At 40.8% G+C, this 26,006-nt stretch overlaps 1 protein-coding gene across 3 annotated transcripts in view; it reads left to right on the forward strand.

The window, feature by feature from the left end:
* LOC150083793 (clotting factor G beta subunit-like) overlaps positions 1–22,734 on the forward strand; it is a 43,574-nt gene extending 20,840 nt beyond the window's left edge. For all 3 annotated transcript variants that reach the window (XM_090374882.1, XM_090374884.1, XM_090374883.1), the window contains 5 exons: positions 9,867–9,934; positions 10,057–10,169; positions 11,405–11,661; positions 13,372–13,535; positions 22,367–22,734. In XM_090374882.1, the coding sequence (XP_090231008.1) occupies positions 9,867–9,934; positions 10,057–10,169; positions 11,405–11,661; positions 13,372–13,535; positions 22,367–22,534 (770 nt within the window). In that variant the 3' untranslated portion in view covers positions 22,535–22,734. The remainder of the gene's footprint in view (positions 1–9,866; positions 9,935–10,056; positions 10,170–11,404; positions 11,662–13,371; positions 13,536–22,366) is intronic.
* The last annotated feature ends 3,272 nt before the right edge of the window (positions 22,735–26,006 follow it).

Below are 26,006 nucleotides of genomic sequence, written 5' to 3' on the forward strand. Positions count from 1 at the left end.
AAAAAATATACTGCGAATGATATACGACCCCACTCACTGGCAAATTCTTCGCGTAGGACCTGTCCCCACAAACAAGGTAAAGCGGAATGAAAGGGGGGGAAAAGAAAAAAAACAAAAGAAAAAATATTGAATCAAAACGAGGCTGAAAATGAGTTCGATAAGACAAATACTGAATCGATCAAAGTGGCCAAAGACGCAGAAGAATGGTAAATGACCATTCACGCAATCACAAGTTTCAATTCTCGTAAATTTAATTGGACCATTCTAATTCTTTTTTTTTTTTTCTTTGAAATGGGGAGGCGGAATTTCGGTTTAAAAAAACATGTTATTCTCTTTAAAGACCGTTCTTCTTTTCTGTTTGATTTGTCCCTAAATAGTTGCCCATAACCCAACGTAGTGTGTGACTTGAAGTTGAGGTCTTGAAGTGTGCGTGGAAAATTATCCCATGGACAATTGTTACAGTGTCCAATTCATGCCTTCGTGCAGGTCTGTTCCCTAAGATGTGGAAAAGGGCTGTCTTGAAAATACTTTTAAAAAGACCAGATATACCAGCCAATGACTCCCTGTCCTACAGACCTATTGCTCTGCTGCCCGTAATGGGTAAAGTCTTTGAAAATTAATAGCTGGTAGATTTACTAAGGCATATAACTCAAGAGGTCTCTCATCCCACTGTCAATTTGGTTTTGTGAAAGGGCGTGGGACAGAGGATGCTGTTCACGAATTACTTGAGCGTTGTGACAATACAGATACAAAATATCTACTGGGTCTCTTCGTGGACTTCAAACGGGCCCCTTGACGCACTTTGGTGGTCAAGTGCCCTGGAGAGGTTCCGGGAGGCCCAGGTGTCTGTACCTCTCTATAATGTGTTAAGGAGTTACTTCTCCGATCGCTTTAAAAGTGTTAGTAATGAATTTGAAGAAATTACAAGGTCCGAAGAGGATGTCCACAGTGGTCCATTTTGGGTCCCCTGTGTTGGAACATGGTTTTCGATATACGGCTGCGAAAGAGTTTTCAAGGTATAAGCATGACTCCTTAAACAGATGACCTTGTACTTCTGATTAAAGGTAACTCGAGGAAAACTTTAAACGATACTGCAATTCTTGTACTAGCTGATTTATAGCACTGGGCAAAAATTCACAAACTTCAGGTCTCTATTACGAAGACGCATCAAATGCTTCTAAAGGGAAAGTTGGATCCTGGACGTCCTCCTGTCATTAAATATAATGATAAGGTAGTCAAATATAGTGCTACAGTGAAATATTTGGGCATACTTTGGACGATCGAAGGAGTTTCTTACCGCACGTAAAATATGTCAAGGACAAATGCAAGGTTCTTTTCGCCAAATTACGACAAATCACGCGTAAAGAATGGGGTTTGAAGAGTGGAACCTTAAGATTATAACTATATATATATTTTTGGCAATTTTAACCTATAAGGCCAGTGCCTGGGGCTATAGATCTGATAAAGTGATAATAATTAAGCAATTGCAAAAAACGCAGAGAGCAGCCATGCTGCTGATGTCCACAGCTTGCAAAACCACTTCTACTGCAGCTCTTCGAGTGCTCCTTGGTAAATTTACAATACAGTACCAGGCGCAATTTAGCTATTTAGTTTATCATCATAGGAGACAAATTCCTGCGAAAATTGGTGGCATCGTCTTAACTTGAAGAATAGCCAAATACAAGAAAAGAAAAGGCTTCGGATATTTTTTGTCAATAAATGGCAATCGGATTGGACTGCAAGTGATGTCGATATGATCACTAAAGGTTGTTTTCCTGTTGTTAGGGAGTTTTTCAAGAAAGATTCCCTCTGGCTATGCCCGAGCCGTCATACCACCTTTGTAATTACCGGTCATGGTAGTTTAAAAAGCAAACTGTATAAATTTATACTGGTAAATTCGCCATGATGTCATTGTGGTGAAGAAGAAACTGTAGATCACATCTTGTAGTAGTTGTAGTAGTAGTGGCATGTGATTCAAGAAAGCAAGTGTATGCAGCATCAACCAAAAAAAAAAATTACAAAACAATCCCCTCTAAATATTTGTCCAGTTCCTCCTTAAATTTATTTAACCTATCAACTTCCACAACGACAGATGGAAGTTTGTTCCAGCAATTAATCACCAGCTGGTTAAAGACAAATTTCCGCACATCTATTCTACTTCTGTCCTTCCTCAATTTTAATTTATGCCCCCTTAGGTTCGTAATCTGAACAAGTGGAAGAATGCTATCAGAATTCAGCGTGCTCAACCCATTCAAGGCCTTATACACCTCAATCACATCACCTCGCAGGTGCCTAGTCTCCAGCCGCTGCAATTTGCAGAACTTCAGCCTCTCCTGGTAAGGGGATCCCTTCATTACCCTCACCAATCTTGTTGCCCTTCTCTATACACGCTCAACCAAACAAATCGACATCCTTCCTAAAATGAGGCCTCCAGACCTGTACGCAGTACTCAAGGCGTGGCCTGACCATTGCCTTATACAGAGGGAGAATCGCCTCCTTTTCCCTGCTAGCAAAATTCCTATATATCATTGACAACACCCCATGACCTGCCCTGGCAGCCTGTCTGCATTGCTCAGAAAACTTCATATCTGACTGCACAATTACTCCCAGGTGTTTGTCATTTTCTACCACCTTAAGTGTTTTTTTTTTTTTTTTTTTTTTTGATTTGGTAGTTGTTGGCGCATCGGCTTCTGTGGCCATATTGCACCTCCCAAGGTTTTTGCAGTACTTTGATCCAAGCCCGAGGCGAGAATCGAACCCGCGACCTTTGGGTTGCCCGGCAGGTACTTTACCCACTCGGCTAGCCCGGTCGGCACCTTAAGTGTAGTACCTCACTTAAGGCGTATCACTATTCATCTTACAGTGACCTGCGGGTGGACTTAGAGGATCATGTTGATGACTTTTCTCACGGCAATAAAACGGTGTTGGCTGTTTCTCAAACTGTCTTTGTAAAATTCAATACTTTTGCCAATCGTGCTTTCAAAAGAAGAGAGTATTTCCAACAAGCATCTTGATATGCATATGGTGAATTGTTTGTGAAAAAAGTCATCCTTGGAATTACACGAGGGAAAATTTTATTAAATTACATATGTGATTACTATGCTGATCTAATGAATCTCTCGGTGCGCAGGAACTTTCGCGGCTACTGGAAGTCATTGCTGCTGCTTACAATATTAACTCTGAACATATTGGTACTCATCTCCCTCTCGAACTTTCACATACGGACGTCGATTATAGGACTTTTGATGAGGTATTGAATTGATCCTTCGAGATCTTGTGATACCTTGTTACTTTTTGTATATTATGTATTTATATTGTTGATTGAGGGTCTTTATAACAATTCTAACTCGGGTTCCTATGAACTTTCACCTACTGGAACTTATGGGAACTTGGCGAACTTTCGCTTTGGAAGCCGAGGGTTTTTGCTATGTGTTATACAGTTGATATATTTGCTAGGTGTTACAATCAGCTTTTCTTTAGTTGTTTTGGCAGATGTTTTTGGCATAATATTGCTAACTTGATGATGATGATGCTAGCTCTGGCTGGGTTAATCGTTTGACCACGATTGTTGGTCTTGTGTGAGGTATTAATTGAATTCATATGATGTTTGTTAGCTAAACCTCTTTATTACCTTTTTACTTCAGTTAACTGCTATGTGTTAATTACTTACATCTGAAGTTTATTGAGGTAACTGAATTGTCTACATCTGAAGTTTATTGAGGTAACTGAATTGTCTGTTTAACTTTACATTTTTGTACAGTTTTATGGTTTTGTACAGTCTTATGGTGGTTTGATGTCTTGTTTGTTAGTATTAATTACTACGTAATGGTAAATTAAATATGAGCTGTAAATTATGTTGTAAATTATTGCTTTTCTTCAAAGCTTGAAGATGTGTCTGGAAACCAACTCCCGATGTCATATATACTCTTTCCAAATGATGTAAATAGTTGCAACTTTTCATTTGTAAATAGTTGCATCTCTTCAAGGTTTGAAGATATGTTTGGACTCTGCCTCCTGCTTTTATTTGATGTAATTACATGCTATACACTACTTTACTTCATTTCTTCAGAGTTTGTGGAGGGGACAATCGACTACCGCCACTCTCTTTGACTTCTGCTCTTTTATATGATAGAAATATACTCTGTAAACAATTTCATTTCTTCAGAATTTTAAGAAGTGACAGGAAGACAACTTCCAATTTCTATACTGCCACTTTTCCTTTGGACATTCTGCTAACTTCTATTTCATGATGGGTCCCTCTCTGATCCTTCTCTTTTCTACAGTATTTACTTAATCCCATCCATTACCCGTACTTTACCTAACTTTTATATATACCCTTTCTATTTCTTCTCAATTGAACTTACAGAGTCTTGACCTCTGTAAGTGTGGCAAGATGCAATTTGATCCTGGTCGCCTTGCATGGTCGGCATTTGCGTTGGCTTCACCACAAGACATTTACGAGCGGCCAATGAGGGGAACCCTGGGATCCGCTAGTTTTAACATATGAATATGAATATAATGTCTGGTTTGCGTCAGAGTTGTGTTACGTTCTGTTGTTGTTGTTGTATCTCTGGCTTTCTTGGTTACAAGGCTTCTAGTGGGACCCTGCGTTGCCAGCGAACACTACTGGGAGGTGAGCCAGGCTACCCATTATGCTGGCCTCCGCCTGGGTCGCCTGAGCTTCCTGACAGACACCAATTAAAAAAAAAAAAGGAACTAAGCGATCGGGACAGTAAAGTGGTGGAACTTAAAGTGGAAAGAAGGCGTTCTCCGGATGAGAGAGAGGTAGGGAGGGAATGAAAGTTGGAACCCCGTGGCCTGGGGTTCCCACTCACCCAGAGCCAAGGGAAGAAAAAAAAGTTGCACGGTTAGAGTTACCCTACAAAAGGGTGCCATATAGTATTTAACACCCGAAGGCGTTTGTAGCACCTGACCCATCTTCTAGCAAACAGGTGCAACGTCATTCCACACCCGAAGGTGTCAGCAGGGTTTGAAGTTAATTCTACCAAGGAAGGGGTTTGAAACGTATCGTCTTCCGGAAGAGGTACTAGTTTATCCTACCCCAAACGGGTTTGCACGTGGATCAAGGTCGAAAGAAGGTTTCTTCGTCTTGTGTCTGATTGCAGGTTGGTTTTGCCAGAGTAGATAGTCTAAATCTAGTTCGACGGATGGTTTCTTAGCCTTGTGAATATATCTTGAAAAAATTTTGAGAATGAGACATACTCGTCTTCCGAGTCAAGGATGAAGTGCTCTTGTTCTTAGTTTTTAGATAGGACTTGAGAAATTTGTAAATCTCACAGTCGTACATTATGTGTTCCAAAGTTTCTGGGAGTTCCCACTGGCAAAGCGAATGCTCGATGATATCAAGAGCCTAGAGTTTTCAATTGAAGGGACCATGTCCTGTGAGAAGATAAGTGGTGTGAAGGCCAGGGAGAGCCAGGATGAATGTTTCGGAAAGACTTTGTCTACTGTTGGTAGGAATTTCCGGGTTATTTCTCCTTTAGTTGAGTTGGGAAACAAATATTTCTTCTGTGTGTTTTGGGAGAAATTGAAGGTGAAGCGTTATAACTCCCTTACCAATAGTAAAAAGTATCGCTAAAGGGAGAAAATGTGGGGACCACTACATATGGCTCCAATTCCATTTTTTTCGTGCGGAGTATGAGCAAACTTTCGTTGAAAAAACTTTCTCTTTCTTGACGAGGGAATAAAAACTTTCTTATAATAATTATTGGCTACTCTTCCTAAATGTTATCATCTCCTTTTGCTACTCTGCCAGTTTTTAATTCAGGTTACATGTTTTGTTTTTTTTTTTTTGAAGAAACATTGAATTTAAAAATGCCCGCATTTATTTTTCAAAAGGATCGTGTCTTTGTGTTTATTGTTGTAAAAATTAAAAACGCATTTTTCTTTAAAATATGTTTCTTTTTCTTCTAAAACTTAAAAATATAAATAAAAATAATTGGCAAAAATATCGCGTCTTTATAAATATACAAAATTTCTTCATGTCGTTACAATCCGCTCCACCGCAACCCACGATGACCGATCCTCTCAGTTCAAGAGATGAAAGTGCAAAGAATGAAAATTTATTTAAGTTTTTATTCATTAATAGCGCGCTAATCAATTTTATATAAAAAAATTCTTGGTTCTGTTCCACTGAAAGTGAAGAAGATTGTAATCTTCATTCGCGGAACCCTGGGCTTGTTTGCAATCTCCGGTTGAAGAGACTTCATTAGTCTATAAAATAATTCCCTAAAAAAGATTTTTACAGAAAATAAAAATCCTTTTGCAGAGATTCGCATCAGATGGAAGCACATGAAGCCCATTTAATACTGGAACGACACGCTGCCATTTAGTGCAGCCAGATGGAGGCACTTCACGTCCAGTTCACAGCCTCTCTGACTGCTGACGTTTCGGTATTTATGACGACACATCAAAAGCACACAACTGTTGCTCGTGGAAGACTGCTGCACAAATTGGAGCAGTGTGGCATTGGAGGCAAGTTGCTGCAATGGATAAATGGATGGTTGAGTGGGAGAAGACAGAGAGTGGTCATCAGTGGACACTGCTCATCGTGGACTAATGTTATTAGAGTTCCCCAGCGTTCAGTGTTGGGTTCATTGTTGTTCTCTGTTTTTATTAATGACATTGATGATGGTGTATTTATTTATTTATATACATGTTTCTCACACACAGGGCACCAGACCCTAAATAAAGGTAAGAACGCTAGAAATTACATAAAATACAAAACAGTAATAACCAATATAAACTAGAATTAAAATATATACAAAATTTACATTAAGAAAACAGAGTAAGGAGCAAATTCTTATAGATAGATGGATTAAGAGTAAAATCAATGTTGTAATTATTGAATACCTGAAGGAAACGAAACAGAGGACTACCAAGCAAGTGATGAGGACGAGGGACGGACAGGCAGTGAGATTTAGTTTTATAACGAGAATTCAAACGGGGTGTAGAGAAAGGTATTTGTGCAAGAAGAGATGGAGAATCCATAACTGAGTTTATGACATTGTAGACAAAAAGAGACCCATGGAGTTGTCGTCTAGAGTGAAGAGGAATGATTGTGAAGCGACAAAGAGCTCCATAATTTCGACGGTGTCATTTCGATAGCGTAAGAATTTAATGAATTTAATTTGAATTCTCTAAAGTCTGTGAGTGAGAAAGATATGTGGGGACGAAATAAGAATCAAAAATGGGAAGTGGAAACTGCTTGTAGAGAAGAATTATAACTTTGCCACTCTTGAAAACAGAGGAAGAACGCTTGATTAATCCAAGAAGTTTAGAAGTGTGAGATATTACGTGATCAATGTGGGAAGAGGGATGAAGGTCAGATCGAAATAGGACACCTAAATCCTTGAACGTATCAGTACTTGCAATTAAACAGTTTCCAATATAATAATCAGTAAGGATGAATGGTCTAACTACACGATTCGAGTGAAAGCGACATAATTTACATTTTAACGAGTTCAGAAACAAGTTATTTTTATTGAGCCAAAGTGAGAGTGGATCAAGACAGAACTGGCGTTCATCGCTGTCAGTTGAAGAACAAACAACTTTGTAAAGTTTAATATCATCTGCACAGAGTTGCCACTCAACATTAGTAGACTGAAATAAAGTTGACAAACCATTAGTATAAACAATAAAGTTGACAAACCATTAGTATAAACAATAAAGTTGACAAACCATTAGTATAAACAATAAAGAAGACCGGATCCAATGGTGAACCTTGAGGAACACCTTGCGAAAGAGTAAACGGAGTTGATGAAGCACCATCAATTATTACGGATAGTTTACTATCTAAGCAGTGAATCAAGAAAATCTAGTAAAGGGGATCGTAGACCATAAGATGACAGCAAAAGATCGATGTGAACAGAGTCAAATGCGTGTGAAATACCAAGGAAAAGCGAATCAATTTGATTTCCTTTGTCCAAATTAGTTTGTAGGAAATGATAAAACAAGGCAAGGTTTGAAACAGTTGAATTCCTGGGAAGAATAGCATACTGATGATTATTGATAAAAGGGTGAAGATAGGAACTAAGATATTTATAAAGTAGGAGTTCGAAATTTTCGCAATTCTATTCGGTATAGTAATAGGTCGGTAAGTATTATGCTTTGCTTTATCACCCTGTTTTTTTTATAAATCGGGATGATTTGGGGCTCTTTGAACGAAGAAGGGTAATAGCCATGAAAAAGACAGTAATTGAAGAGATTTGTAAGAACTGGAGCTAAAGACGAACTACTTTTCTTGAAGAAAAGAGCAGGGAGAGTCTCGGCACCAGGAGAAGCGAAATATTTAAGCCGGGAAATGGCTGACTGGACGCCATCAGTAGTGAGAAGTAATCTATCAAAACTGTCATTACTATTACATTCAAACGGATAACAGGGAATAGAACGTTGCTGTTCGGAAGAACAAAGTTCTTCCGAACAGCAACGATCTTGTTCGGAAGCAACGTTCTTGTTCTTGAATAGAACGTTGCTGTTCGGAAGAACAAAGTTCTTCCGAACAGCAACGTTCTATTCAACATATTCTATTCAAACATATAACCTTGCTGTTCGGAAGAACAAAGTTCTTCCGAACAGCAAGGTTATATGTTTGTTACGCACTTTTGCGTAGCAAACATATTAGCATTGCCAACAGGACAGTTATTTGAATCATTAATTAGCATAGGAATTTTAGGAGATCTCGATAGCTGTTTGAGATAGGACCAGAATGGTCTCGAATTGAAATTCCTAGTAAGTACGGTTTCAACTGAGTGAAGATAATGAGAATATTGAGATTTAGGAATTTTCTTAACACGGCGTCTAACGGAAGAAAAGGAAACGTAGGTAAAGTTAGTTTGGGGTTTTAAATACCTTTTATGAAGATAATATCAGGCCTAATGTCCAACTTTGTGATGATACAAAGGTTGGCAATGTTGTTAATAATAAGTGTGCTGCTGCAACAGAATCTGGAAAAGTTGGACAGATGGGCTGAGAAGTGGCAGCTGAAGTTTAACCTTGACAAATGCAAAGTACTGCATATGGGTAGCAGTAACCCGAGAGAAATGTACCACTATGTGTTGCGACCCTCAGGGTAGTGGAGAATTAAAGAGACCTGGGTACCCACAGGTCTCTTTCATTCTCATTGTGCAGTGAGATATGAAGTTTTCTCAGCCGTGCAGACAGGCTGCCAGAGTAGGTCATGGGGTCTTGTCAATGATAATCTTGAATTTTGCGAGCAAGGATAAGGAGGTGATTGTCCCTCTGTATAAGGCAATGATCAGGCCACGCCTTGAGTACTGCGTACAGGTCCAGAAGCCTCATTTTAGGAAGGATGTAGATTTGCTTGAGCGTGTACAGAGAAGGGCAACAAGATTGGTGAAGGAAATGGAGAGATCCTCTTACCAACAGAGGCTTAAGTTTTGCAAATTGCAGTGGCTGGAGACTAGGCACCTGCGCGATGATCTGATTGAGGTGTATAAGGCCTTGAATGGGTTGAGCACTCTGAATTCTGATGGGATCCTTCCATTTGTTCAGATTACGAACCTAAGGGGGCATAAATTCAAATTAAGGAAAGACAGATGTAGAATAGATGTGCGGAAATTTGCCTTTAGCCAGTGGTGGTTAATTGCTGGAACAAAGTTTTATCTTTCGTTGTGGGAGTTGATAGCTTAAATAAATTTAAGGAGGAACTGGAGAAACTTTTAAAGAGAATGGATGTGTGAATTTTTTTTTTTTTTTTGGCTGATGCTACATACGCTTGCTTTCTTGCATAACAAGCCTCCATTACTACTACAACAACTAACTCTCCTCACAGATTCACTGCGCACGAATTGCATTTATTTATTCCTCTTCCGTTCTTCTTGCAGGTGAATTCGTGTTCCAAATAACAGTGGTAGGTGGCAAAGAGGCAGTCCCTCATTCCTGGCCGTGGATGGTGAGTACCTCTTCGTAACTGGGTGGATGATGGGGCACGGGGAAACTTGTTCCTCTGTTTCTTGCTTGTTTTTTTTTTTTATTTTTTTTTTCCCGAGAGTGTAGAAAGTGTTTCTGTTGCAGGCCGCAGTGATGAGGGCCGGAAGAAGGCGCAATCGCTTCGTGTGCGGAGCATCTCTCATCAGCCCGAAGTACCTCCTCACAGCTGCCCACTGCTTTCCGGATGGATCCAACACGTGAGTTACTTTACAAATGTTCCTTCGCCGTGGCATCTGCAGGGCGCGTGACTGGTGCTCCTTTCAGCTTCGAAAACATTCCGCCGTATTTTAAATATAAATGAATTTACGTTTCGAGAATTAATTCTAAATTCTCATCGTCAGAATGTGCCATGATAAACACGTTCAATTTAGCTGTTTGAACTGCGTCGTACACAAATTTTATTTACAATATAATATCGGTGTAGCTACACCACAGTTTACTCATAAATTTGAACTGCGTGTGTAGTGTCAAAGGCATCGTTTTAATTGCATCTCATATTGTGGGTGCCTTCCCAACTTCGCAACTGTGATGGCACGTTGCATTACCAGGGTGCCTGCCCACTCACTGATGATGAAACCAAACAGCTTCGAAACGATCGTCTGGGTGGTGGTATCCTCTGAAAATAAATAACAGCAGTCTTCTCTACTAGAGAAGCGTTATTTATTTGAAATAGTGCAATAGAAGCTATCTCGTTGTGAAGGCACGCGCATTATGGGATACAATTAAAACGATGCCTTTGACACTACACACGTAGTTCAAATTTATGGGTAAACTGGGGTGCATCTCCACCGATATTACATAATTAATTGCCCAAACCCATAAGAAATTATGCGTCGTGCATTTCGTCTTCTAACAAATTTTATTTGAATACAACACGCAACGTAATATCTCTTTTATTTATTATTAATTTGTTTATTATTAAACATTTATTATTAATTTATTAATTTATTTATTATTAATTTGTTTATTATTAAACATTTATTATTAATTTATTAATTTATTTATTATTAATTTGTTTATTATTAAACATTTATTATTAATTTATTAATTTATTTATTATTAATTTGTTTATTATTAAACATTTATTATTAATTTATTAATTTATTTATTATTAATTTATTTATTATTAAACATTTATTATTAATTTATTTATTATTAATTTGTTTATTATTAAACATTTACGAATTTAATAATTTGCAATAATTAACGATATCGAATTGATCCCCCGATGCGCGTGTTGTCGCTTGCAAATTACCCCAGAAGAACCCCAGACAGTCCCCATCTCACATAACGTAATAAAGCTAATAAATCTGCGTGGCCCCAATGGTTTCGCGGATCTCATCGGAATTAAATATTTCATGGCCCAATCGGGGACGACGTTTCGTTTAGATTCACCGAGTTTGAAGGATAACTAAATTTTGTCTCGTTTCAGGAACCCGTCTCGTTTTGTGATCCGTTTAGGAGTGCACACCTTCGACGTGGGTACGGACTACGCCATCGAGAGTATAAAAGCGCACGAGCGGTACAGCAGCAGGCAGCAGTACTACGACATCGCAGTGATCCGTCTCAGGGATGCCGTCCAGTACACCGACAAGGTGAGCCACGTGTGTCTGCCGACTGCTGACATGGCTAAGAAGCAATTCGACGGTTCCCGGCCGACACTAACCGGATGGGGCGACCTTTCGTTCGGTAGGTGGAGCTAATTTGAATTTGATTTTTTCTTCTAATCTCGTTCATTGGCTATATAGGCCTCAACGACGAGTCGATTAAGGACCGGACTGTGCTGATAATTAGCCGGTCTGAAATTCGTGAATGAAATCGGGCGAACTCAGTTAGCCGCACGCTGATCCAGCAAACATTGAGGCAGTCGCCCATGAAAACCAGATGGTACTGTTTGAACTGCAAGATTATCTAAGGACATGTGGACACGCGTTATTGTTAGGGCGGCTCCTGGAACGTCAGTTCAAATCCGCCTCGTATTACTGCTGGTTTTAACGGATTCTGTAAACTAGGCCACACTTGATTTACAGAGTTTGTTAAAACCTACAGTAATACGAGGCGGATTTGAATTGACCTTCCAGGAGCCATCTGCGGCTTATTTATTTTTTTTTTATTATGATATTAGATCCCCCCGTAAATGATTACATCTACCCATTCATTTATTTTGTCGGTAAATTGCGTGTGTCCTCTGGTCGAATTGCCTGTTTTCTGAACAAAAAAAAAAGCCAGTTTCTGGAGTAGGGCGAACCTCGCTATCTACGCCTCAGCCCGACTAACTTAGCCACGGAGCGAAAAAAGTCCAGTAAAATTTCTCGCGTCATCGACGGGATTCGAACCCGGGCCTTTTCCATCCGATGTGGGGAGGACGGGACGATACCACTGTGCTATCCGCGCAGATCGTCTGTGGCTTGTGGACATGTGTTGTGTGTTACGCAAGGTGGACCCTAAATGTTACTTCATCTCCACCATGGTTCTCTGTGATGATATACAAGACTCTGTACAATGGCCAGAAATGAGTGTAGTGTCATGGTTTCGCAGTGTGTGTGTGTGTGTTGTTTAGCTGTTTCTGGCTTTGCTACCAGAAAGCAGCGATCACGAGGAAGGCTGCTTCCCAGTACACGTTCACGCCACGAGGAGGCAGGTCCAACTATACACGTACTGAACTAAAATCGGAATGTATAACTCCCTGGGAATTAATGCCTCGTCTTTCTGCAGCTCGACAAGACAGAACACCCTGGAAGAAGTCTATAAACAGGAACTATAATCATTATGTGGAAGGATTTCCCTGCCAAGGCTTCCCTGGATTTACTGTTGTATTTTTTTTTTTCTTTTTTGTTTTGTTTTATATTTTCAATCTGTTTTGATTTATTGTAATTCTAATCAATGTAATCAACTTTAATTTGCATAATGTGCACTCTTAACCCCGAACCAAGTTGTTCGGGGGGGGCCACTGATGTGGAAATAAAATCATGTTAATAATAACAATTTAAAGAAGCCACGTTACTTGCCACGTGTCGCATGGTAGATCAAATCTAGAGGTAGATTCGAACAGGGACGTTTCAGATCAGTTGGCACGAAACTGACTTCAAAATTTAAGTTGTGCAAATGATTCCTTGGTAAAGTGGCATAGAGCCGACCGTGTGTATAAATCGATATGGAAGCAATGGCTCCACAGTTCTTTACTGAATATGCTTTTAGCTGGTCACACCATCTTAAACTAAATTTATTTCCATTAGAAACGAACTGTAATAGTTTTTGTGGAAATATTGGGAAATTGGGAGTTTAAATCATTTTAGGTCGAATGATTTCAATATTTTGATTCTGTGATGATGAATTTCCTGCTTAAATTGAATTTGGTTTGTATAGAACATTAACACCGATATATATATCTCTTCTCAGGTGGCTTGAGCAGCAAAACCTTGCAAGAGGTATCCATTCCCGTGGTTTCTAACAAAGAATGCAACGACTCTTACAGCCAGTTGTCGTTGGCCAGCTTTCCACGAGGTATCACCCGAGACCTCATCTGTGCGGGGCTATTGGAAGGAGGAAAGGACGCTTGTCAGGTACGACACCATTTCGCCCCACGCACCTAATGAAGCTTTTGCATGTTGAAAACCATAATTAGCGAGGTCTCTAAAATATTATATTTATTATTAATTTTTATTACTATAAAGTATTTAAGGGCAAAGGCCTCATGCTACCAGGTAGAATGACTAATGTGCAGGTTAGTGCAAATGCATAATTTTAGCATAGCTATCTACCAAAGTAGTTAAATTAATTAATCGAATTGGCATCGTTTTGGTTATATCTCATATTGTGACTGCCTTCAAACGAGTTGCTATGGTATTGTACTAACTCGAATAAATAACACTTCACCAATGGAGAAGACTGTTGTTATTTATTCTCAGCAGATACCACCACCCAGACTGCACCGTTTGAGGTATCTCTCATATTGGGAAGTTATACTTCATAACTGGGTTGTCACTATTGCAACACCAGACATGGAGAATATCTTGACCAACACCAAGATAACTACCATGGATCTGACTGCAGAGCCACCAAATCGGAAAGGACCATCAATTATTATCTTTAATGTAGACAAAGAAGTCATCCCACAAATCCTAATACAAGAAATATATACCAGGAACCTGTCAGGAACATCGCCAGATCAGGAACCTCAGGCTGTGGTACAGCCGAAGTACTCAACGAAATCGAAGACCGGGACTAACAAAAATTGAGTTGTCAAGATTGGGCCGGCCGGCTGGCAAACACTGAAACATCAATCCAGGATCTACATAGTATGGGGAAGTCATAGCTTCCGGGAGCGCATGGCCGTGCCCAAATGCTATAGATGCTGTCGGTATGGCCACACCTCCCATACATGCACCCAGGTTGCTGCCACCTGTGGCCACTGCTCAGAAAAAGGGCATGAATATAAGAACTGTCCGAACAGGGCTAAACTACCGACCTGCGTAACGAAAACTGCAAAGCACTCAAGCTGGAGCATAACCACTCAATCAGAGACCCAAAATGCCGTAACTACCTCAAAACAAAGAGTCTTTTCCAACAAAGAATAAATTATGGGGACTAGGCCTAAACACTACAATACAGCCCTGCTCAAAATCATGCAAATCAATACAACGAGCTCGAGCACTGGTTGAGCAACTTCGAAAGAAAGCCAACGTGGAAAACAGACATACTGATCCTTCGGGAACCATACACGCATGTTAAAAAAAAAGTACGAGATTATCTAGCCAATTACAAGATCGTCCAAACTGATGAAGATATCCCCTGGGTGGCCATCATTATCCGAAACCCAGCCATTACAGTAAGGCGAATATCTCAACTATGCACGGTCTGGGTTGCTTGTGCTCATATTATCTCCCCATTGGACGCTTTCTTTGTGGTGGTGTCCCTGTACTGCAGGCCAAGGGAGGATATAACCCTCGCAACTAGATGTCTCCAGACCCTCTTGGACACATTGCCGAATCAGAGAATCATCATCGGGGCAGATGTAAACTGCCGCTCCCCGGCCTGGCACAGCATGACCCCAAACAATAGAAATAGTCAGATCCTAGAAGATCACTTGGCAAACACTACATTAGAGATCCTCAACTTGCTACACTAACTGCCAACTTTCTGTAACACTCTGTGGGAGGCCACAATAGATGTATTACTCGCAACTGCGAACGTCGCCCGATACATTAAACACTGGACAGTCCAAGACTCCTGGATCACGCCCGACCACAGAGTGATTACATACCAGATACAGAACCAACTCAGTAGAACCCCGATGACAAAAACATCACTAAACTGCTTCGCAGTTAATAAGGCAAATTGGGAAACTTTCAAGGAAAAACTAACTCACTGCTGAGGTTGGGGAGCACTACCAGACTGCGAGCCGATCCAGAGAGGAAAATGACCTGCAAAGAAAAGTAACTGAAATAATCACAAAAGTTAGCGAATTGGCAATGAAAAGAAAAATCCCAAAGCCAGGCGCCATGCCCTGGTGGACTCCCGACATTGAAAACCTGAGAAATGAAGTAATGAGACGACGAAAGGACTTCCAACGGGCTCGGCGATCTTGGATGGTCGCTCAGGTCGCGGCCATGAGGGACAGGTATAAAGACGCAAGGAATCGATACACAAAATTAATAAAGAACACCAAACGCAAAACTTGGGAAAATCTTGTTTCCACAGCAGGGAACGCTAACCCATGGGGAGTTGTTTATAAAGCAGTCACTAACAGACACCCCCAGAGGAGAAGTCGCAGAAGCAACAATGACCCCGCTGCGGTCCCTGACCACTACGTGGGATGACTCGGTGACCAATATCCTAAACACCATCTTCCTGGAACAGGTAACTCCTACCCTCCCGGAACAACTGCAGATCTGTCAAGAAAATGACTCATACTTCACTGACCAACAAGAAACATTCTTCATTGTGGATGCGGCAGCCATGCAAATCAGAAGCAAAAAATGCCCTGGCCCAGACCTAATTGAACCGGAAATTGTGAAGAAAATGGTGGAATACACCCTGGATCCGTTACTCACGCTATATATCACGTGCCTCCAAGAAGGAACCTTTCCTAATGACTGGAAAATTGCCAACATCAAACTTAAATTGAAAAATCCATCAAAGCAGCCAGAAAAAGCCAGAGTCTTACCGTCCGATCGCCTTACTCCCAGTTGTAAGCAAACTATTCGAGAGAATACTGCACAAGAGGCTACTCCACTATTACAAAGGGGCAAACCTAACAAACACAAAGCAATTTGGATTCAAACCTGGCCTATCCACGATCGAAGCTCTCAAGACACTGCTGGATAAAGTAGAAGCCTCCACTACCAAATATTTTCTTGTTATCAGTATTGACTTCGCGGGGGCATTTGATGCCATCTGGTGGCCGAGCGTCCTCGCGAGACTTAGGCGGGCTGGAGTGCCCCTAAACCTGTATAACACAATCAGGAGTTACCTAACACAGAGAACGATCGAAGTACATGCACCGTATAGGAAGATAACCAGACAAATCCACAGGGGTGCCCGCAGGGCTATGTCCTAGGACCCCTATTATGGAATATGATTTTAGATGAATTTCTGGCCCTTGATATTGGCGAAGTCGGCGCCCAAGCCTTCGCCGATGATTTGATAATAACTGTTGCTGCTGACTCACGAGCCCAGATCGAAGAAAAAGCCAACCACGCGATAGGAATTTTGCAAAACTGGGCTACAATCCACTGCCTGGGGATTTCGCCAAGTAAGACCTGCTCGGTACTCCTGAAGGGCACACTCGACCTTGCCAGACTACCGCAAATGAAAATCCAAGGCACCACAATAAAACTTGCAACAGAAATCAAATATCTCTGAATCATCTGTCAAAAATCTGTCTTTCCAGCCCCATCTAAAGTACATTAAACAAAAAATACGGAAATAGTCTACATTGATCGCAAGAATGACCAGGAGGGACTGGGGGCTAAACAAGCGGACCCTGTCCCTCTACTACAATTCTACCTTCATCCAGGTTATCGCATATGCTTCACCAGTTTGGTACAAAAAGGTAACCACAGTGGTAAATAGAAGAACCTTAGACAGTATCCAGCGGTCAATAATTTTGACAATCACACGAGATGATTCCACAGTCAGCACGCACGCACTTCAGGTTCTGGCCGGAGTCCTCCTGCTGGACTTGGAAATCATCAGATACGCCCTGACATATAATATGGCAAAAGAAATACCGTGTACTATCCTGAATTTTACGTTGGATCTCGTCAACAACAGGAAGCTTGAAAAAACCAGACTGCTCGACCAGCTCCGACAGGAATGGCAGGATCGGTGGACAGAATCCACTAAAGGGGAAATCACCAAGAAGTTCCTCCCTAGCGTAAACAGAGTATTTCCAAAACCCCCGAGTTGATTCCAACCGGGGCTTCACGTCACCTTTCTGCTCACAGGGCACAGGCCATTTAATGCAAAACTATCTAGCTTCCAAATCACTGAGGATCCCCGTTGCCTCTGTGGCTGCGAGGAGACATGGCAACATCTCATGTATGACTGTGACCACTATGAGGACTTGCGATGCATGCTCACCACTGGTATCGCCTACTTCCCGCAGAACATGGAACAGCATCTTCTCGACTCGGAACATGAATACAAAGCCCTTACCATCTTTGCACAGAAACTCTTTGCTAGAAGGCGAGCGCTTATAGAAAACCATGCACAGCACCCGGAAGCTGATGATGAATCTCAGAACTAGGACTGAAGAATACCGGAACACACAAGAAAACTGTACCAAATAGTCCACAACCACGAACATGACCATCATTTAGCCTTGTTCACGAGGGAACTGCGAACCAGGAAGAGCTACGTCTGAACCAGAGACAAACTGACACAGGACTTGACATGAACAGGATACAAATTATTCACACTGGACCATTAGCTGGATGACTAAACCAAATGACCAACGCACGAACTAAGAAAATGATATCACCAGGACCGAAGTCTGCATCCTCATAACATGCACAATAGGCAACCTGAACAGGTTACATGACCAAATATAGGACGAGACTGCTCCTGTTTGACCTTGCGACTGGGATCTGACTCCTACATTGAAAAATAACACCAAAGAAGATCCGGTTCAGATCGCTTGGACGCTCACGTGCTTTCAACTGTCAATGCCTGATGATGATCTGTACCTGGCTCTCTTGCCTGGTACCTTTACTCGCCTTCCCCTGGAGGGGAGGAGACAGTCTTGTCTCCTCTCCTCCCCTGCCAACCCTTATTCTTCTCCTGGTGGAGCACGGGCGCCTGCCTCACTGAAAATCCTAGGGTCCCCTTCTCTATCGTCCCCATACTTCTGTCTTTCCCCCCAGCCTTCAGTCTCCACCCCTACTCTGCCTAATACGCCAGCGGATAACCGAACACAAACTGCAAAAACTTAACTTCGTCCAAATTGAAACTAGGTGGCAGGGCCTGCCAGAGTAAAATTTCATTCTGTGTACCTGATCTGCCTCCACGAGGCCAAGTGTGATCAACGTTGGGCCTCAGTAGGGGCCAGCGGCTAAACGGCCAGATGAACAACGATACACAACACTACACATACAAAATCCACACACTTTTAAATCTCTGGCCTTTCCAGTGAACTGGTACACCTACAATGAAAGCAACGTGGAGATGGGGGAAACCTCTGGTGCCGTTAGACATCAATACACTTTACCAGGGTACCTGCTCACCGAAGAGCAGCTAACAAGCTTTGAAACGGTGCAGTCTGGGTAGTGGTATCCGCTGAGAATAAATAACAGTAGTCTTCTCCACTGAAGAAGGGTTATTTATTCCAGGTAGTACAATACCATGGCAGCTCTTTGTGAAAGCAGCCCCAATATGAGATATAACCAAAACGATGCCGATTTAATTAAGTAATTTAACTACTTTGGTAGATAGCTATGTTAAGATGATGCATTTGCACTAACCTACTTATTAATTTTTATTACCTATTTCTATACTAGAAATCAGTTATGTTCTTACTTATTATTACTGAACACTTGTATTCCAAAAACAGTGCAGAATCTGTAAGCGGGGTGGGTAACATGGGATTTTTAAGAGAAGAACGCGTGATTATTTTGTAATATTAAATTGCGTCAAATCTTTTTAAAGAGAGACGTATTCATAATATCAAAGCAGATCTGCATCAAATAGGACCTAAATTCATCTCAATTTTCTAAGAGTTTCCTCAGCAATATGGGCTGGTCTACGGAGTGCAGATCGATTCGCAAAAGCGTTGAAGATGCGTGAATATTGAGTTCAAGCACGGTACCAGTTGTGCAGGAGCTAAGGCAGCCAGATAAAGCGTCGGGGTTTAAAGATTTTGCTGATTTGTTCGTTCAAGGATAAAAGTTGTGAGCAACCCAGTGCTTCTGTGAGACGAAGCGTTTTGGTAATTTTATTGAGTTGAATATTGGGTTGCATTTTAATTTGACAATTATACACCGATGTTTAGCCATTCTTTCATGAACTCCCGTTGTACCTATATTGCTGAAGCCTTATCACCAGCCGAATTACAGGACACGTAACAATCCTAAGCGTGTGATTCTAAGTGATCGACCACGTTAAAAAAAAATTGCGAAATCTGGCCCTGCCCACGCCTATAAATACAGTATTTAGATATTTCCCAACGCTCTCCGCATGTTTATTTAGCTCACACAGACGACGGATTTTACATCGGATCCAATCATCCCTGTTACCATATACAGCGTAATGCAAAAGTAGCTTACCATTCAAAAAACATAAATTTGTGTTTCTTTTTCAGTTTAAAATAAAATCGAAAACGGAATTTATACCTGAAAACTAAAAGATTCTGCGATGCTGTTAGTGCATCTCTACGTGACTTTCGCCAGTAATGCGGTCAGTATCCTGCATGCCCCATTTAGATCCACACTCGTTCCAACGAGTCTGGAGTAACAGTAGGCAGAGCCTCCTCGATATACAGAACAATCGACATTCCTTTTTTTTTTGTTTATGAAAACCTGAAACAAAAGACATTGGAACGTGTTTAGTACGAGCACGGAGTTATGGTTGAGAAGGTGAAAGAAGATTTTGGACTTCAATTTCTGTGGGTGCAATTTTCGGAATTTATAACGAAGGGGGTTGTTGCAGATAACTGAAGTTCAGGGAATAAATGAGAAAGGGGAAAAGTTGGTTCTGCGAGTTTGAAGTTCGACAGTAAAAGGACGCAGACTGGTTGCGGCACTTGTTCGGACTGCTTTGAACGAGAGAGAGAGAGAGAGAGAGAGAGAGACAGAGAGAGAGAGAGAGAGAGAGAGAGAGAGAGAGAGAGAGAGAGAGAGAGAGAGAGAGAGAGAGCGGGAAGTATAGAAGCCCATTGAGAAGAATAGTGCCCATGGAAGTAAATGTAGAAAAGTCATGCAGCAGAAACAGTACGTCTATGAAACAGCGAGTGGAGGGACTCTGTTAGAGATGAAGCCTGAGAGAGATTTTGGGGGCACCACCTCAGATAAAAAAATAAATGGTGGGAACAATATTCCATGGCAGGGCGGATTTGCGATTTATACAGAGTGAGCAGCTGTTTGGAAGAAGAGCAATTCTAAGAGAGAGAGAGAGAGAGAGAGAGAGAGAGAGAGAGAGAGAGAGAGAGAGAGAGAGAGAGAGATACTCAATTACTCAGATACTCAATACAAAAAATTATATTCAATTTTGCAATTGAATATAATTTTTTAACAGTATTAATTTGGAGCATTCTCCAAATTAATACTGTTAAAACTGAACTAGTTTATAAAATAGGAAACGCAACTGATGGTAAACTGTACTCAACGCGAATTGATCAGAGTTGCTCACAAAACGCAACTTTAGATGAAACGCAATAATTAAAACCGGTTAAAGGGTAATACAGAGGCCTCAGGTAGCACCCTCTTTCTTTCTTTCTTCTCAGCTAAGGAACTGGCACAAAAACAAACGATAAGAGCCCCACCTCAATTGAACAGTCTGAAATAGCCTTAGGAACTTCTGCAGGATGTTGGCAGTGATGGAGTGTACTTTCTTTCTACCCGCAATTATCAACGGTCTCTGAAATAGCATCATTAATGCAAAAATCCCAGGTCGAAAAAGAATGCGGTTCCTTGAGCAAAAACAAAAAGGAATTTATAACTGGAGAAAATTCGAGTGAAAATTAAACGATGTTAAAAGCTTGCAAAAAAGAAGGGAAACTACGTAGAAGCGAAATGAACTTTCAGAAAACTATCGTCCCCCCCCCATTTTATCTCCTTCACCTTCACTTATAATTTTATCCAGGCCTCTGTTTCCCTTAATCCCTCCTTAATTACCGAACTGATTTTATTTCAGTTCTCTAAAGAAACGAATTATGGGGAATCAGTTTTAATCGGAAAGCGGTGGCGCTTAAGCCAAAACACCAAATGCAATCAGCAGCCTTGCCTACATGGTGCAATGAACGCTGAAATTGGACTATGGAATAGTGAAAATTGGCTCTGTTGGGTGATGATCGCCATAGCCTGCTCCGATTAGATAGGCGGTTTGGACGATGCTCAAATACGCGTGCAGCAAGAGCGCATTGTCCCGCCAGTGACATTCGAGGGAGGTCAGTTATCGTGTGGGACTGTCTGCCATTGTATAACTATGGTTCCCCGCACAAACGTCATTGGTGCTTTACCGAAGAGTTATGAGCACCAATGCCTCCTGTAATCTTTTGATCAATTCCATTCTCGTTGCGTTGTGGCAGCACATTGGTGCACACCCGTGATTGCATCAACAAGACTTTATGCATTCATGTCCACGAACATTCTGGAACAGAATGTTCGTGGACATGAATGCATAAACTTTGAATGGCCAGCACAGACCACCCACCGATTTAAACCGTGTGGAATACGTATAGGGTTGAAATGTACCATCGGACAAGGGCCACACTAACACATCCCAAATCGATAACTGAAATCCTAACCGTTCTATAGAAGAAATGAAGGGATAAATCCGCTGCGATTCGTTGGTAGAAAGACTAGCCAAGAACACGGACGGAGTGTGTCATAGCATCCAAAGGGAACTCGAACACCTGAGCGGTGAACGGCATATTCTAATTGTGAAGTGAGTTAAAGTGACATCAGTGTGAAACCAACGCGTGTCCGGATACCTTTTTAGAGGGTGGTGCACAATTGAAACGCAGTAACCAGCATTTAAATTAATTGCATTACGTTTTCGAATCATACAACCGTATGATTGTATGATTGTATATAACCCAATAAAGGCTTTACTCCTTAAAAGGTTCTCCCACTTCAACCGTACCTATCCAAAGGGAAGTTTAATGTAATGCACAATTTGATAATTTGCTGAGTGAACACATTAATAGTTTCATTTGGGTTTTGCGCTTCTTTTGCAGGGAGATTCTGGAGGTCCTCTGGTGGTGAGAGAAGAAGGTGGCTGGACTCTGATCGGAATCGTTTCTTTTGGGTACCAATGCGCCCAGCCCGGTTACCCCGGGGTATACACCAGAGTAACTGAATTTCTCCAGTGGATAGCGGAAAACACCGACATTCGCGGAACATAGTGACCTCAAAGGAGTGCATTGATGAGGCGGGCTCCTGCTCGCAAAAAGTGTCTGAAGGCAGCAGATCGACTAGGAGAAAGCAGCCAGCGATTTCGATGGAATGATGAGGCGAAAGAAGTATGATTACACTGTTGAAAATAAACTTCATCTTTCTCTCAATATCTCATCGAACACACGTGATATATAATATCCATTTATAAGTACTTCAACGATTTGATTTTTGATACTGATCATTGTATTTTTATTGTTAACTAGAATTAAAGTTCTGCTTTTGTTTTGTAGCAACCTGCACTTGTTCGCTATTGCAACTTGAATTCAGGATCGTAAAGATGCAGCACAATTTCATCACCAGTCATTAAACGGAATAAAAGTCTATAAGATTAGCAAGAATTAATTTTAAATTCTCTTTCAATGACTCAACCCCCACCCTCTGATGCTTATCACGAATGGACCGCCTTCTGAGAACTCATCTTACACAAACTTTGGACATTCCAAAATGCTCGTGAATAATTGCTAAAATGCATCCATGGGAAATTCTATGTACCTTTTCAAGTTCAGACAAGTTCAGACACTTTAATTTTATGTTTTCTAATTGTTTCGGAATTAATTGCTGCAAATGGTTGACCAGAATATGGACCATCGTCAGCTGACTCCGGTCCTCTTTGCAACTCTGACGACCATCATGAAGGCCCTCTTTGGTAGCACATTTGGTATAATTACAGTCCTCAACACATCATGTGGAAAAAACTTCAGTTTGAATCCAGTAAATGACGCGAGGAACTTTTATGGATATTATTGACAACGTAGCTGAGTTAGTCTGCCTCAGAGGAGGGTAGCAAGGTTATCCTCCTGCAAATTCGAGTTTTTGCCCAGAAAACAGGCAAGCCCACTCCAGAACACAATTTACAAACCTAATATATACGGAGAAATGTGGTGTAAGCAACTATTGCGCCTGAAACCCTACGAGTCCATAGCGATACATTTGCAATAACAAAATTTGCGAGTGAGTCCTTTGCTGATTTTAAACATGAAGCAATGACGAAGTAGCGAAATGGCTGGTGCTGTCAATGTAGCAGCAGCAGCAGATATGTCAGGATATTCATCAAGATAAGTAAATGGTCTGCCAGAAATGGCGAACATAGAAAGTTTTATTATCAGAATATTTTCCTCCTTAACTGAACATTTTAATGTTCAGTTAAGGAGGAAAATTTTAATGTTCAGTTATTTTAATTTTAACATTTTAATGTTCAGTTAAGGACATTCGTTTAAGATAAGCTCAATGTTAAACAAGTTGATGGTTCATTCTCCCTATAAGCATATTATAAATGCAAATTGCTGGTTGCATCACAGAATAGGGTTAGAAATGGACCAGGAAGATAAATCAGTGGTAACGAACGGGAACAAGGAGGCTTTACAATGCAAATAAGAAAATTAATCTTCTAATACTCCAATCTTTTGATCTTCTTATATAGCGAATAAGCGAAAGCCTGGACAACCCAGCTGATGACCTCAAACAGTACTCCATCGATCTTTTCAGAAGAAAAGAAACAATGCAACCGTGAGAATGAAGCTGACCACTAAGATCAGTGATTATGTATATGCAAGAGTATTAGCATGTGCCCAGTTATACTGCGTCTTGCATAATCTCAGTAATTTTAAGTAATCTTATAAACAATTATGGCAGTGCCACCCGTGAAGGGATTCAGAATATAACCTTAATATTTGTGATATGATGCGAGGAAGCCCTAATTTTATTTTTGGTTTCGATCAAGGTCTAAGAGAATATTGGAATCGCAACGTTGCTGCATTAAAACTTAGTTGCCACTTTTCTGGCCATCGTGGAATTCTGCCTTGAAGACTCTCTTTGAAATCTGTCTTGAAGTGAAGAAGGTATGTTTGGCTGATCACTCACCCTTATTTCTAAATACATGTGACAATCAGTTCAAATTTATTTTATTTCACTTAATTGTAAGAGGGTTAAAATGAAAATAAAATTATTGTAAAAGTCGGGTAAAACCTCATTTTGACGCACAAAGTGTCAAAGCAAGTTTGCAATGTAATGCGTTAATGTCGTATTGTGAAAGCATTTCATTACGAGTTTCCTTAGAATTGCACTACTTTCTTCACCGCAAGAGATTCCGCCCAAAATTTACTTGAGGGCCATACCATTAAACTAACCATTTTGGTCATTGAACCACTTAAAAAAAAAAAAAAAAAATAGGAGCGTGTGCCGAGCCGACGCCACCGTTAGATATCTAACGGTGGCGTCGGCCGTGCACGCATGGTGGATGGTTTTATGTGAAACATCCTTGGGGGAACCTAAATGGATTAATGATAACTAAAGAGACGTATACTTGCCATTGCAACGGATATAAATGTCTCAATTTCATATTTTCTAAAATCATTGATGTAAAAACATCTATAGCGCATCTAATAATGGAATGTAACGAAAATGCGAGACGAAAAAATAAATTGTTTACAAATATTTGTATTGTTTCCATCATACTTCCTGTAAGTAACTGCAGGAAGTATGATTGCAATTACGTCACCATCCTGCAGTAGTAACTCCAGGATTTTGACGTCATACTATTCAACAAATGGCTACAGTAAAATGCGTAATTAGCTATTGGCTTGGATTTCGCTAACCTGTTCCAAGGTGGCTCTTAATGGATAAAATAAAGCATCTTTGGTACACACACAGGTTTTTTAATTGTATTTTTTTTCTAATGCAGTTCGACGAAATTCAAAGGAATGGCGTTGTAAATCGGTTCACTAGCACTCGAGATATTGTACCCGCCACGAAAAATGCGTCACGCGCTCCAATCACACTACTACTGAGTGGTCGGCACAGACTAGTGGTGCGAGCATGAGAAGCGTCTCTGGCGGAAGCCGCTGATGATGTAATTACTTCCATGACGAATTTTTTGTGACAAATCAGATTCAGTTCTTTGAAATTTTTGTAGGTGGAGGCACCTACAAAAATTTAAAAAAATGTTAATCCTTCAACAGACTTACTCGTTTATCTTATAATGGTGCCATTGAACAATAATTTTCTTCCTTTAAAAGTCGTCCGCGCGGATAGGACAGTGGTTTTAATTTCTGTCCTCTCCACACTGTCTGGAAAACACTGGGTTCGTATTAGTCAATAACACAAGGAACTTCAGAAGGTGTTTTTTTTTTTTTGCTCTTTGGCTGGGTGAGTAACAGTACAGCCATATAGTGCAAGGAAGGCAGACTTTTGTTGCATCGTTCAAAAAATAACAGACCAGAAAGTACAAATTATGAACTTCTTCCTCACTTAGATAACTATCAGTTCAGCTTTGAATTTCTTACAAGTGTCAGCTTCAACTACGTGCGGAGGCAACTTGTTCCAGCAATCAGCGACGCGTTGCCTGAAAGAAAAACGAAGAAAGAGTTAGTTGGGCTGAGGAGTGGACAGTACGGTTTTCCCTGCTGTAAACTCAGGTTTTTC

Source organism: Mastigoproctus giganteus, chromosome 6 (assembly GCF_048544385.1).
Source record: "Mastigoproctus giganteus isolate SK-2022 chromosome 6, ASM4854438v1, whole genome shotgun sequence".
Classification (NCBI taxonomy): Eukaryota; Metazoa; Arthropoda; class Arachnida; order Uropygi; family Thelyphonidae; genus Mastigoproctus; species Mastigoproctus giganteus.